Here is a 16029-nt window from a genome sequence, read left to right on the forward strand (position 1 = left end):
TCTCCTCCACAGTAGAAAATCTGCATATAACTTTTGACTCCCAAAAAACGTAACTAGTAATAGCCTACTGTTGACTGGAAGCCTACTGATAACAGTCAATTAACACATATTTTGTATGTTATACGTATACCTACATATATATTATGCATTCATGGCATACCTAACTTTTTCTTAATTTTTCTGATATTTCTAGGCTATGCAGTTCGTCTGCCAGTTTTTTCAAATTGTTGTGTATCTCCAAAACATTTTCCAATACATTTATTGAAAAAAAATCCGTGTATAAGTGGACCCATGCAATTCAAATCTGTGTTGTTCAAGGGTCAACTGTAGTTCTGTTGGGATAAACCCAAAGTAAGTTTCTTTAAAGAAAACAAAAGCACAAAACTTCCAAAATATAACCAAATGAAATGCATCCCCCAAACTACATTAACATAAAATTGAATTTTATTACATAACTCATGAAATACATATATACTGAGATAACATTAGGTATACAATTGATTGTTTTAACACAAGCATTTAAAGAAATATAAACTGCTTGGTTTTCACATGATATAACCCAACATGTAGAAACTGGTATTCAAACTTCATTTCTTCCTATTACATTGGTGTGTTGCTTAAAAGAAAATCATTAATTAAAATATCATGGTAGGGAATTCCCTGGTGGTCCAGTGGTTAGAACTTGATGCTTTCACTACTGGGGCCCAGGTTCAATCCCTGGTCGGGGAACTAAGATCCTGCAAGCTGCGTGGTGCAGGAAAAAAAAAAATCATGGTAGCTTGCAAATTATCTTTTATAACACTACTGACTGATGTTATCTTTAGTGTTAACTTAATATCCTGATTATTAGTAACCAATTAAAGAAGTGTCTCTGGTAATTGTCTCAACACTTCCTTTGATACCTTTCAGTTGTCCTGGATCTGTGTCATCTTTCTGTAGCTTTTCCCACTGGGAACTGAAAAAAAAATGAAAGAGGAATGATGGATTGAAAACATATAAAATCAATGTACTGTACTTAAAACAAAGCCGTAGAAAAACTAAAACTTTTTTATTTAACAAAATACATTTAATTTCTTCATAAATAAGACAAATAACATATACATGTTGGTACCTCTACAAAATCATTTAGTGTATATTAGAACAATATAAACTTATATATCAATGCCCAAATGTTGAATTTTTTAAAATCTCTCTTCCTCTGATAATTATAAAGCTATCAAAAAGCACCAACAAATAAATAACATCACCTACCATACAATAAAACTCCCAATATTCCAGTTATCATATTAAATACAATTGTTATACACCATTTCTAAACTCCGTAACAATTTCTTAAAGTATCATTGCATCAGAAAACTGAGGCCCACAGGTTAAGTTGCCCAAGGACACCCAGCCAGTCAATAACACAAACTCTGCAGGCATTCTACAAGGATTCAGCTCTTAGTTCCACTACCAGGGAACAAGGTTGGAGACTTTTTCATAATCTGTCCAAATTGCTTATAAAAGCTGTAAAACCAACATATATTCCCAAAAACAGTTTACTGAGTGAGCATCTAACCTTCTATAGCTTTATTCTCCTTTTCTTCATTCTGCTTATCCCAATTTTATTTATTTATTTATTTTTTTGGTACGCAGGCCTCTCACTGTTGTGGCCTCTCCCGTTGCGGAGCACAAGCTCCAGAAGCACAGGCTCAGCGGCCATGGCTCACGGGCCCAGCCGCTCTGTGGCATGTGGGATCTTGCCGGACCGCGGCAGGAACCCGCATCCCCTGCATTGGCAGGCGGACTCTCAACCACTGCACCACCAGGGAAGCCCTGCTTACCCCAATTATTTAATCTCAATTAGAAAATATGAAATATGTGATGATTATTGTTCTTTAATTTAGTAAAAATTTTATTATATACAGGTGAATGGAGGTTAGGGGTAGCAGGGAAAACAGCTGAGTCATTTACTGTGAAGAAACTTCAAATGGACCAGGAGGTATCACCAGGCTTAGAATGCCATTTCTCTGCTACACTATTGGAGAGTCTCACTGGTCCTTTATGTCACAGTGTGACAAAAAGGTAACTAAGGGCATTATATATGCTATTATTATAAAGGAACAAAAATGCAAACTGCCCTAAATACCAAAATTTTTTTTCAAAAAGACAAAGAAAATAACCACATAGGAAATTCTGCAAATTAATACAACAGTTAATAAAACATATATATTTCCTATCAATAAATATAAATGGGTGTACCCCATTAAAGAAAAAGTTTTCAGAATGCCTCGGTAAGGCAGGAGGTCAAATTAGCAATGCTTATTTCTGTGTTCTATACCTTTTTGTGAAAGAAACATACTAAAGATTATATATTAATTGCATATATAAAGATGTTACATTATATATGCATCCTTGTAAAAGAAAATGAGTACAAATCAGAAATTATATATGTGCTTAAGAAAGGAATGAAAGGAATAATGGGGTGTGAGACTTCTTTGAGTACTTTTTTTTAATAGTTTTAGGTTCTAAATTATTCTGACACCCTCTTTTACCTGTACAGCAAACAATGAGTTTATTCTACTTTGCCCTTTCTCTTTCTCTTCTTTTCCCATTTTTTAACTTTGTAACTGTGTTATTCCCAATCCTGTCAAAGTATGTAACATATACATAGTATTCTTCTACCCTCATTCCCATCTTTTCGTTTTGAGCTAAAATTAATCAAATTTGGTGCTCATCATTCCTTTTGCTCAAGTCTCCCCAGTCATCTCCATTGCACCAGCACTGTCACTAGCAGACTCTTCAGGAAGTGTTTATGAGTATAGTGTTCCCTGAGTTCTCACATGTTTAAAACTGTTTTTCTATAGCCACGATACCTGCATGATAGGTTGGCTAGATATAAAATTCCTTGGCTTACACATCCTCTCTCAAGTTTCTTGAAAATGTTGCTCACTTGTTGTCTTGCTTTATTAGATTCACTTTCCTTTGTAAGTGACATATTTTTGCCTTAATTTCCATCCCTTGCTTCATTCTTCACCACCAAGCCTCCAGATGCCATGTCCTTCCAAATCACCTCTCCATCTCCCCTCAAAAACAGTACTTTCCCAAATCTGCCTTGTTAATTCTTGTCTACATACTCTTGAAACACTTCCTTTTGATTCTTCAGTAGCCAGTGCTCTAATCCTTCGGGTCTCACTTGTTCTCAGTATTATCCCACTCAGGGTTGGACTCTCTTTCTGGAGGTGATTCATTTGTATTTCATCACTACAAGTCGACCCCATCCCCTGTCGCCACTGTCCTCTCCTCTTTTCCTTATAGTCTTTGCTTAACTTTTCACTTCAGCATAAGCCCCAGCGTTGGCTTTGCTGGCTTCAGTTATTTATTTCACTATTTACATATAAACTGAAGTTTACAGTCAGCTCTGTAGACTCCTAGTCATATTGCAGGCAAGGGTTATGAGTGATTTTATTTGCTTTCCTTACTGACCTTGTGGAGGGTCAGTAAGGAAAGCAAATACTGACCTTGTGGAGAGAACTTGATTTAGGTGGCCAACACTATCCTATGGGAAACTGGAAGTCCTTCTATTACTATGTAAGAGTCACTTTAACAAGCATCCAAATTTTTCTACCTTTAAAAGATCAGATCACAAGCTTTTCTATTCTGTGACTTCCAAACATTGTCATTAATTATTAAAAAGAGGAATAATAATATCTTTGTAATGTTTCTACTTATTTAGAAACTATTATATTCTTATAATCAGCTAATTAAATCAAGCACAAAGTATAGAATAAGGTATTCATGAAAGAAAAATAACAAAATTGGTTAGAAAGTGAAAAAAGACAAAAGCGTTGATGTTTTTAAACTTCCTATGTTGCTTTGTAATGTAGGCTAAACCTAACACCTATAAGGCACTTTATTATTCACAAATCATCTTCACATATATTACTGAAATCTTTTAAGGACTGTTAGAAGAGGGATCCGAGGTCTAGAGGTTTTAGGTGAATTGCTAAGACCTCATAGGCAGAAAACGGCTAAGCTGGAAATCAGAACTATGTTCTCACTACTCTATGTCTGTGCAACCATGTCTCCTAAGCAGCTTCATTACTATGAAAGTCTAATAACAGACAAATGTAGATTTATGACTTGACTTATACGTTTCTTTAATAATCAATTTTTTATTATACCATTCAAATATCTAACATAAATATAAAAAACAAAGCTGAAACTGATTTTCCTGTAGCTTTCCAGATTTTAAAAAATTAGCAATTATTAGAAATATGCCTTGTGTAACATACTGGCTAAAAATTGTCCTTCCCAAAATAATAAGAAATGATTCAAAGCACAAGAGTTTTTGCCCAATGTGAAGAAGGTAAAGGAAAACATGTACATTTTAGTGAATATCCCAAATATAGAAAAAACACATATACTAAATAGAAAATTACCTTGATATTTCCCTGAGATAAACAGTTTGCATGGCTTTTTTCAAATGAGGTTCAATATTTCTCCAGAGTTTGCGAGTATCACGTTCACTTGCTACTCCAAAGAGAGAAAATTTCAATAATTTAAAATTACAGAAACTTTTTTCAAAAGAAATATTATTATAGTAAAATTATAGTTACCTTCTCCTTTAACAACAGGTTCACAATATTTAGGAAAATTAAGTACTGCCTATAAACAAGGAAAAAAAAGAAAAAAGCACTTATCTACCACAATTAATTATTTTTCAAGTAAAAATTTTATTAGAATTCAGGCAATTTTATTTCAATATAATTGGCTCAAGTAAAATGTTATTATAGTTTATTACTACAACAATAAAACCACAATTATCAATAACAACAGTAAAACAATATGTAAAATATTCCTTAACTGGCTAAATCCTGCCTAATGTATCAGCTTCTAAATATAAAGAAATATAACAATTCCCAAAGCAAATTTAAAAGCACATACATAGGGGCTTCCCTGGTGGCACAGTGATTAAGAATCTGCCTGCCAATGCAGGGGACACAGCTTCGAGCCCTGGTCTGGGAAGATCCCACGTGCCACGGAGCAACTAAGCCTGTGTGCCACAACTACTGAGCCTGCACTCTAGACCCTGCGAGCCACTACTGAGCCCACGCGCCTAGAGCCTGCGCTCTGCAACAAGAGAAGCCACCGCAATGAGAAGCCCGTGCACCGCAATAAAGAGTAGCCCCTGCTCGCCACAACTAGAGAAAGCCTGCGTGCAGCAACGAAGACCCAACGCAGCCAAAAATAAATAAATAAATTTATTATATTAAAAAAAGCACATACATAGAAAAGATGCCTAAAAAGAATATTCTGCAGATGATTTATTAAACTCTTAAGAAATATGCCACTTACAAACTTTAAAACAAATAATAATATCCATCTGAAGGAAAAAGGACAACATATATTTATTATCCTGTGTTCTACATACTCAGAAAAATAGAACACTATACTATTTTTTCTCCAATGCTTAAAGATCACTTCTTATATTTATTAGTATTACTAGTAGTAGTAAAGACTTAAACCATACTTCAAGCTTCAAGTTTATGAATATGATGTAACAACATAAAAAGCTGTAACCTCGTCCCTAAATAAAATCATTCCTCAGTGAAACCCAAAGGACTTTATAAAAACCATGTTTAAATTTCACATTTTCTTTTCCTACTAATAGTTTCTCTAAATAATTCCTCCTTCTTGTACTTTATAATCTACTTTGAAATGGCTGCCAGCACAGATTCCCACCAGGTTTCAAGGACATCAGTGCTAAGGAGTAGAAGCTACAAGTTATTTCCCAGGAAGGACAAAGGATGAGTATTTGCTCCTGACTCCATCTCACACTGAGACCATGCACTGATCCTCGCTCCTCTCTGTAAGCCCCCCTGTTGTCATTTCCCTTGGGCACCAGGAGTCTCAGACATACAACTTCCAGAGAGATGTTAGTGATGAGCTTGAACTAGAACAGCTTGTCTTCTGTTTTTTTCCCTACTCAGAAGATGCTTGAAACGTACAACTAAATCAGAAGAGGCCTAAAGTTTAAAAGTTCCACAACATACTAAATGTGAACACAATTTTTTTTTTGCAGTATGCAGGCCTCTCACTGCCGTGGCCTCTCCCGCTGCGGAGCACAGGCTCCGGACGCGCAGGCTCAGTGGCCATGGCTCATGGGCCCAGCCACTCCACGGCATGTGGGATCATCCCGGACCGGGGCACAAACCCGTGTCCCCTGCATCGGCAGGCGGACTCTCAACCACTGCGCCACCAGGAAAGCCCCAGAACACAATTTTAAATGGTCATTTTCTCCTACATTCTATCTCAAATACACACTGAATCCCTCTAAGTAATACTTTTCAGAGCAAAGAAAAGAGCAAAGCAAAGAAAATGTACCAAGAGATATAGAATCTGTTCCTTTGAAAGCAACTGTTTTCTAGCCTTAGATATATTACCATTTTCTCTTACATGGAGATAAGACCTTAAGTATTAATAAAAGGTTCTAAAAGTGAAACCAGATATTCTTGCCTCCTCCTTTTCAGATCACCACAACTAAAGTAGAAAGGTAAAAATTAAATTAAATATGAAAATTAAAGTAAATACAATTATTTTCCAAACTGCCTATGAAGTATAAACAGCTATTCTAATGTTTTTAACTTTTTTTTTTTTTTTTTTTTTTGCGGTATGCGGGCCTCTCACTGCTGTAGCCTCTCCCGTTGCGGAGCACAGGCTCCGGAAGTGCAGGCTCAGCGGCCATGGCTCGTGGGCCCAGCCGCTCCGCGGCATGTGGGATCTTCCCGGACCGGGGCACGAACCCGTGTACCCTGCATCGGCAGGCGGACTCTCAGCCACTGCGCCACCAGCGAAGCCCTTAAAAACTTTTTAAAGTAATCTTTTATATAAATATTCAAAGTAATCCTTTATATAGATTCCTAACTCAAGGTCAGTGGCTAATGAAACACCTATATAAAGCTTCTGACCATATTCAAATTCATCTAGATTCCAGACCACTATCAATACATACATTAACCTGAAACAATCTGTTAACAAAAAATTAACAAAAAGATATAAAATTGCTTAAGTTTTCACACCACCTTTCTGTTAATCTTCATTTTAATTTTAATAAAGTTCAACATTTTCTGCAATTAGAGAAAAGAGAGAGGAGGAAATTAAAAAAACACTCCTAACGATGTATGAAAAGAAACAACTAAAAAGACAAAGGTCTCTGATCAGGTCAAAGTTTGTACTAACCCACTGACTTCTATATTCTTAGGGTGTATTTGCTCCCAAAGGCCATATCCAAATTTCCAGAATAAATTTTCAGCTTCTAGCCTATCTCACACCCTTTCTTCATGGAAAAATATTAAAAGATGAACATTTTTTTTAAGCAAAATGAGCACGGACCAGATGCCGGAGCTCCTTCAAATCTCGACAGACGGTATAGAAAACTCCAAGAAGAATGTTAATGTAGGCAGCGTAGAAATCAGCCGAATACTCTGGAGGATGATCATGGGACAGAATCTTTTGAAGGTTACCTGTTCACAGGACACAAATGAACAGAAATGACTGACCCATCACCCTAGTTATATCTTCTAGCATTTTATAACAAAGGTTTAAACAATAAATACACAGGCTCAGCAATTATCAGGAACAATGAAACAGTTACAAGATTAGAATGCAAAAGTAACACAAGTTTTGAAACTGAGGTAAAAGAATTATGAACCTAACATTCTAAGAAAAATTACTAAATTTTACTTAAGACAAATACGAAGCAATGACATCTAAAGAAAATCACAAGAACCTTATAACAGGCAACATCAATATCAAGGGCAAAAAAATAGTATGGATTCCACTTATTTTTCTAACAATTAAGTAAATCAACTAGATAAAAATAAGCGGTACTACATAAACTACCACCAAAGTGGAAAATGCTCATTTTTTGTAAAATGGAAAGAACTCATGATTTTTTTAATGAAAATCTTCATCTTTACTATGTCATTCCCTTTTTTATAAAATGTGTTTTCTTCCTACAACTTTGGTATCTTTATTTCTCTTCTACCTTAAACTCCTTATACAGTATCACATGTTTAGAGTCCTAACTTATATTTTATCCTGCTAGAAATATATGTAGAAGCACAGCTAAAACTAAAAAGAAACCACCTATTATTCAAAATTTCCCGGTTATAGCACATAAATCAGTCATTCACTCATTCCTTATTGCAATTCCCTCTGACTTCTTGATGCAATGGTCTCTTTTAGACTTCTCAGTTAAGAGCTCTTTGAACATGACTAGTACTTTAAGCCCAGTTCCATAGGATTCAAGACTTTCACAATACTTACAAGTGAAAATTCTCATGGGATATTCTGATCATGTCAATTTCCTTTGTCTAAGAATCCCTTTAAGTGAGTATTTTTACCATGGACAGCTCTCCCATTTACCATCAGCCTTCATTTTAACTACTGTCTTATTCCTCACAGTCAGTTAGATATAGGTACATAACAATATATATGGCCTATCAACAGATACTAATATACAGAAATTTAGAAATAGCTATATTAATGGGATCTTTTAAACAGGGCAGTTGGCCAAAACCAAAAAAACAAATAAACAAACAAAGGCCCAAAAAACATTTCAAAGCCTATTCTCATGCCTAGAATGCTATCCTGAAGGAATTTCAGATAGAGACTGTTACTAGATCTGTATTTTAATATCACAACCACTGAAAAAAAATACACAAAGTCCAAAACTTGACTTTGGAGTCTATGTATTTTTACATGTAACAGGAGTTTTAAATTTAATGTTACTAAGCTTTTTAAAACAAATATTTGATACACTAAAAATTTCTAAAGGTGCCTTAAAACTTAGAGATAAAGATATTTATATATTGTATTGGCCAAAAAGTTTGTTTACGTTTTTCCATAACATGTTACAGAAAAACCCAGAAAACCCCAAAAGAACTTTTTGGCCAATCCAATAAAAGCTGACAAATAACTGGATAGATGAAAGAAAGAAGGGAGGGAGGCAAGGAAGAAAGGGATCAATGGTCAGACAGACAAACATACATAGGCAAAAAGGTGGTCTCTAAATGCACGGATGAGGAAACCTGGAAACCAGTTAAGTCTCCAGCTTAGACTGCACTCCTAAGCTCCTCCTGACTCTCTTCTGGATATCCCTTCCAGGTGACACTCAGTACCTCCTAAGAGAGTTGATTATATATGACCACTGGCCCACTTCAGTTCTGACTACAGTCTTCTAAGAATTAGAACTCTCACTGGGTTGCAACAAAAGTAGAACAGCTGCTTAGTTATACAGGCTACAGACAAATTCTCAGAGTACAACTCAACATTAAGGAAGCCATACCAGCTCTAACAGTCAAATTTACTAAAAATCCCATCTCTAACAGAAAGCTGAAAGCAGTGTACTAGCAGGTCATAAATAAAGGGAAGGAGAAAGCACTTGATGGGTCCCCTGCTGTATTAAAATTTCACTATCAAAATACGGTCTAACACACCAAGAACCATTTCTAACATGGAGAGGGACTTCTGTTGCCAGTCATGAGGGAGTAAGAGGGTCCAGAAATACTCTCCTATAAATAACTAAAAACTGGACAAAATATAGAAAACAATTATTTTCAGACATCAAACAACAGGCAACAAAGGACTGTGATACATGAGAAAAGTGAAATGAGGTGAGTCTTACCATCAGCCAGGCTTTCTAACTAGAGGTAATTTTAGAACTGTGGTACAGGAGAATTCCAAAAGGAGCCCATTAATCTCAGTGAGTTGATAAGACAGAGATCAGAGAAGAGAGAGCTAAGGTAGCTAGAATGGGCAGGGTAGAATACATGAGAAAAGGAAGCTATGCAGAGAAAGAGCCCCAGAAATCTGCCTAGATGTTGCCCTTGGTTCTTAGCTGAATACCAGTACTCATATGCATAGAGTAAAACCTCAAAAGGACAAGCAAGAACAACTTCCGGGGAAAAAACAATTACTGGAGAGCTGTTAAGTCAAACAATTTCCAGAGTGCAGACAGGGCTATAAACTGTTCATTTTGCCACCAGTAAGAATGGAGAAACTATACTAAATACATGGGGCATTCAGCAGAGAACCCAAAAGGACTATATCTTAGAAGTAGGGCTAAAATTAGCCCTGGAATAAAGGCTACTCTAGACCCTCTCTCCAAAAGAGCTTAAAAATAATCTCAAAAGGGTCACATGTATCTTCAAGTGATTTAAATGCTTAACTAGAAAAGAAGTCCAACATGCAATAAAAAATTTAATACCTCTCATTCAATCAAAAATTACTAAACACATGTGAAAGTATAATGGATACCCATAATAGAGAAAAATCAGTCAATAGAAACATCCCCACAATGAAAGAGGTAGTAGAATTAGTAGACAAGAACATTAAAACAACTAATATAAACATGCTCACATGCTCAAGAATATAACGGAAAACAAAAGCATCATGAGATTGGTAATGAAAATTCCACTGGGTTGGATTAACTGCAAATTAGACACTTGTAGATAAAAAGGTCACTGAACTTGAAGACACAGAAACAAAAGCTATCCCAAGTAAAACACTGAGGACAAAAAATGATGTAAAATTTAAATAAATAAATAAGAGATTCAGCAGGACAATATCACGAGGTCTAACATTCATGTAACGTGGTCCCAGAAAAAGGTGTGGGGAGCAGAGTCGGGGAGAACAACAGGACACAGATAAAATATTTTTAGAAATAATGGCTGAAACTTTTCCAAAGTTAAAACTATACACTCACATATCCAAAAGGCTCAACAAATCTCCAGCAGGATAAACAATAAAAGATATCTTCCACCTTGCCTTTTTATTTCTGTAAAGCCCAAATAGTAATATATTATAAGGTTTATAATAAATGTATATGTTAAATGTAGGACAAAAATAGCACAAAGGTTGTGAGGTGGGAAATTATAAGTCATTGAGATTTTCAGATTGTTAACTAGCGAATAACTTAACTTATTCTGATTGATTCAATAACTAAACCAAAAACCTGATCAACTGCACTATAATCCACCTGAAGAAAAAAAAACAAAAAAAAACAAAGCATTACCAAAAGATGAGCAGTCTACGTGTGGGAGAGAGAAAACAAGAAATCCAAATTAGGGCCCTAGTGATACTGCTAAGAGGAAAGGGTGTCCTGAACATCAGATACCATATTTCTACAGATGACATATGTACCAAGTTATGATTGGATGACTTAGACACTAAGATTATCCTTTTGCCCTGGTTCCATGCTTACTTATTCTGACTATAATTTGGCTTATCAATTAATGCTTCCTTTTTGAACGTTTTTTTGTATGATTATGATGCTTCTGAATTATTTTTTAAAAAACCTAATATGTTAAAGGCTCTAAAATTTAATAATCAGATGAACTTGGCTCCACATTATACACTTTTCAAAAATCTATTAGCTTAGGGCTTCCCTGGTGGCTCAGTGGTTAAGAATCTGCCTGCCAATGCAGGGGACATGGGTTCAAGCCCTGGTCGGGGAACATCCCACATGCTACGGAGCAACAAAGCCAGTGCACCACGTCTTCTGAGCCTGCGCTCTAAAGCCATGAGGCACAACTACTAAGCCTGCATGCCACAACTACTGAAGCCTGCGCACTACAACAAAGAGTAGCCCCCACTCGCCGCAACTAGAGAAAGCCCGCGCCCAGCAACAAAGAAAACACAGCCAAAAATAAATAAATAAATTTATTTTTAAAAAAATCTATTAGCTTACACTTTCTAAAATTAGCAAGGTCACTTTATTTAATTATGTCCTCAAATTCTCTCCATCTCTGCAGCTTTGTATCCTTATTTTTTATAAAATTTAATCAAATTCTACAATTCATTATAGCATACTTTAATTTCAACTTCACCTGAATACCAGCATTTTTTAATAATTTTTCACTAAAATGGGTCATGAAAAACTTTAACATCTAATGGTCACAACAGAAGTACAAAGAAATTCTTTTTATGAAATCCTTTGATTTATTCATTTTCTTCCTACCCTTTTCTCTTCTCCTTGTGATTTTTCGTATAAGAGGAGCTATTAAAAATTTAAGGGTTCCCTTCATCTATTTTGGTTTCCTTTTTGTTATCTCAATTATCAAAGGCAGGAGGTGTTACCTGATCGCTGTTCTTGTGAAAACAGGCAAAAAAGTGTTAATCTTAATAATGAATGTTTGTAGCTGATCAGTTCACAGGGATAGTGTTTCAAGGCCAAGGTCAAGGAATGTTATATTTTCATAGCCTCTAACCATCTTATGCTTCAGTTATGATCTTTGAATCTGAACTATCATATTTGCACAGTAACAGCACAGTATTAATCTACAAAGCTACTCAGCAACAAAAAAACTATTGTATTCGTCCAAAGATAAAAATTATTAGGATCTATGAAATTTAAGATTAAACACAAACCAAAAATAAGAAACACAAGGGCTAGCACAGTTGCTACTGTAAGAGTTACAGTAATGAAAAATGAGATTTATAAAATCAAAAGATACATTCCACATAGTACTTAACTCAAGTACATGGTATATAAAGATTTCAGTACAATTTTAATGTGCTTTGCCAATCTAAACATCTCACTTGTATGGATGTAACAATCCCACTTATATATACATCTTACTGTAGTGACTAAAAAAATGTGAAAATACACCTTTATTTACAAATATGTGAGAACTGCTCTTTCAAAAAAACATTAATTATACAAGAACCTCTATAAGTGCAGAAATATAAATATTTTATTTAAGATTGGCAGCAAACCATAATAGATTAAAACATCCAAGTATTCCCATTTGAACATGCTAGCTTAATCTTTCAAACAAAAAAAACTATTTTACTGAATATCATTTATCAAAACAATGTTTTCAAATTTACCTATGCTATAATCAGGAAAATACAAGACAAATGGCTCAAAGCATCCAGTATTTGGACGAAACTTTTCCCAAACAATCTCGCTGAGAAAGATAACAGTCACATTTCTGTCAGTCTGTAAAAGAGAGATAAATAAAAGTAACTTTGCATTAAAAAATCTTAATCAGAACAGTAATTCCATTTGAATTTTTCTTTCAAAAGAAATCCAGCAAAGTTCCAACATATAACAAATTATTTGCATACTAATAAGCCATATTTAGAAAACCCAATCAAGGAGTTCATCCTTGTATGCAAATTTTCAAACATAATTACTTAGAATTTCCATAAAACTTTTAGGTTAATCAACAATTCAGTTACCCATGAATACTAGGACAGTCACACAACGACTAATTTTATAGAAATTAAGAAACACATCTGCTTGAACGATTAAGACAAGAACTTTTTATGGGAATTTTCAAAGAAATCACATGCTTTACATCAATAAACCAAAAAAGACAAAACTTAACATCTCTCATTATTAAAATGGCTATAGTACCCAGAGAAAAGAAAATATCAGTTGCATATTTTAATGTATATTCAAGATGTTGAGTATACATTAAAAACACAAACAAGTGTGAGTATCCAAAATACCAATGTTAAGTAAACAGAAAACTTTTGAAATATATGTAGAAATTATAATTAGTATTCCAAAAATAACATTAAGAGAACAAGCTCAATGTGTATGTTATCCTTCTACAGAGTGGCCACAAATGCTAATTCTAATGCTAGAATTTATCTATAGACACCTGGCATTTTCAACACAAATTTTAATATTCCCATGTTCTTTTGGACCTCTCCCAAGTTGACAAAACAAGACATATTTGTTTTGTTCTATAACTATTCTTAGGACCCAGTCTCATATATAAATTACACTATACTTTGATGGTGATTTACTATTTATTGATTTCTAATTTATGTGTAACCTTATATTCCAACTTTCATTATTTAGAGAAATATACTTCTGGCTAACAAAGATAGCTGAGTTCAATAAATTAATAACTCCACAGAAAATGTAGCATCTTTACGAAAGAAAGGAAAAGATTTTTACTTTCAAATGCTTTTGTCTTATTAATTTTAAGAATCCTTCAATTCATTTCCATAGGATAAAAAAATATGCTCTAAACACAATCTTGATTACAAAGCATTGAGTTGATTTTGCTTTAAAATATGATTACCCAAAAGAATTTTATAAAGTCTGTTAAAAAAAAAATATTGAGAGGTTAAAAAAAATAGAGGCATTTATCAGTCTAAAAGGATTTTAAGGACTTCCCTGGTGGCTGAGTGGTTAAGAATCCACCTGCAGAGGATACGGTTCGATCCCTGGTCCATGAAGATCCCACATGCCACTGAGCAAACTAAGCCTGTGTGCCACAAATACTGAGCCTGCACTCTAGAGCCTGTGAGCCATAACTACTGAGCCCACACACAACTAATGAGCCCGTGTGCTGCAACTACTGAAGCCCACGCAGCTAGAGCCCATGCTCCGCAACAAGAGAAGCCACCACAGTGAGAAGCACGCACACCGCAACGAAGAGTAGCCCCCGCTCGCCACAATTAGAGAAAGCCCACACGCAGCCACAAAGACCCAACACAGCAAAAAAACAAAAAAAAGTATATTAATAATAAATTAACATATATATATTACAAAATAAATAAATAAAACTATTTTAAGTTGGGTAATGTTCTCATCTGGAAGTACTTTCAGTGCACAGTGATACCTATCATAATTTAAACTTCATTTTAGTCTAAGTATTTAATATAAAAAAATGTGAAAAGCTTTTGCTATATTTCTCTTAAATGAAATACACATTTAAAAATCAAGTATGCTTTCAGAAACATCAAAACAACAATTTTCTTTTCTGATGGAGTTGAGCTTACTATGAATCTTTTCATTTTCTTCAAATAACTTCCATAATTAAAACTAAAAAAAAGTGAAAGGCCTACGTACTGTGACAGGATGCATGATCAAAGGTCTAAGTACTGTGACAAGATAAAAACAGTGGGGTAAGTTTTACTGGAAGGGCGAGAGGACAGCAAGAATGCACTCTGGCTACCAGAGAGGGAGTCCTTGAGCAAAACAATGGGAAACAGTGGACGGATTTATGCAAACAAACACAACAAAAAATAAATTAAAAGAGAGAAAGAGACCTTTACTCAATGAGGATGGGTCCCTGATGTCAGTAGTAAAATGCCAAGAGTTAATCCATCTGGGAAAGGCTAGACTGCATGAGGAAACTTCCACGATAAGTCACCAACAGCTACACTTACTCTTCTCTTGTCCTCTCCACATCTGCCCCTCAAGACTATTACTAAAAGGATTTTAGGAGTCAGCCTTAGGCACACAATGATTTCAGTGGCAATCAGTTGAGAACTTCTAGCAGTTTCTCCAATTTGAGTAATATACTTAACTTTTCAAAGGTGGAAATGCTCTAGGCACTGTCTCCCCAAATATTCACTTAATTTTTATTATAATGTTCCTTAATACTTAAATAATACAGACATAAAACTAAGTAAGTATAAACTATTTATGCTCAAGGTACTTATAAAGTCATAAAACCAAATATTTTTATTTATAAGTTAAATATAAAACTATAAAACCAGTAAAATTTAAATTGACATTATTTGAATATGATGAACATTACTGTTTTGCCTAAACTAAATCTTTGCTCACTTCATGAATATGGTACTAACAGGAAACAGCCACAGTCCTTTTGAGTTTAGCATTCCTATAGCAACTAGTATTGGTAAAAATTGAATTCTCTCACCAATTTCCTTTATTCAAACCACTACAAACTACTGCCTGTTGTTGCCATCATATTACTATTTGGCTTTCACCTGACATATACATAGTAAGTCTCTCCCTGTTCTTTTCTCATTAGGCCATGACAATCACAGTAGAATTAGTGTTATTCAGTGCCAACACAATTTTAAGTTGAAACACAAAGCTCGTTCCAAAAACTGAGCAGCTATGAGACAGAACATCAGATGATCCAGAACAGACCTATCATTCTTTTTTTAGATTACTGAAATGAAAATTTTAAAATTCATGCAGACAGTTCAAAGTCTAGCCCATCCCCACAATTTACTCTAGCAAACACCTAAAATCTTTTAATAGAA

The 16029-nt window shown here is 34.8% G+C and overlaps 1 protein-coding gene across 3 annotated transcripts in view; it reads right to left on the bottom strand.

Annotated features, from left to right (window-relative positions):
- The window catches only part of ORC5 (origin recognition complex subunit 5), a 74813-nt gene that overhangs the window by 45100 nt on the left and 13684 nt on the right, over nucleotides 1–16029 (bottom strand). For all 3 annotated transcript variants that reach the window (XM_032643764.1, XM_032643766.1, XM_032643765.1), the window contains 5 exons: nucleotides 12877–12988; nucleotides 7375–7505; nucleotides 4599–4647; nucleotides 4422–4512; nucleotides 903–955 (listed from right to left, as the gene is read on the bottom strand). In XM_032643764.1, the coding sequence (XP_032499655.1) occupies nucleotides 903–955; nucleotides 4422–4512; nucleotides 4599–4647; nucleotides 7375–7505; nucleotides 12877–12988 (436 nt within the window). The remainder of the gene's footprint in view (nucleotides 1–902; nucleotides 956–4421; nucleotides 4513–4598; nucleotides 4648–7374; nucleotides 7506–12876; nucleotides 12989–16029) is intronic.

The sequence above is a fragment of the Phocoena sinus genome, chromosome 9 (assembly GCF_008692025.1).
Source record: "Phocoena sinus isolate mPhoSin1 chromosome 9, mPhoSin1.pri, whole genome shotgun sequence".
Classification (NCBI taxonomy): domain Eukaryota; kingdom Metazoa; phylum Chordata; class Mammalia; order Artiodactyla; family Phocoenidae; genus Phocoena; species Phocoena sinus.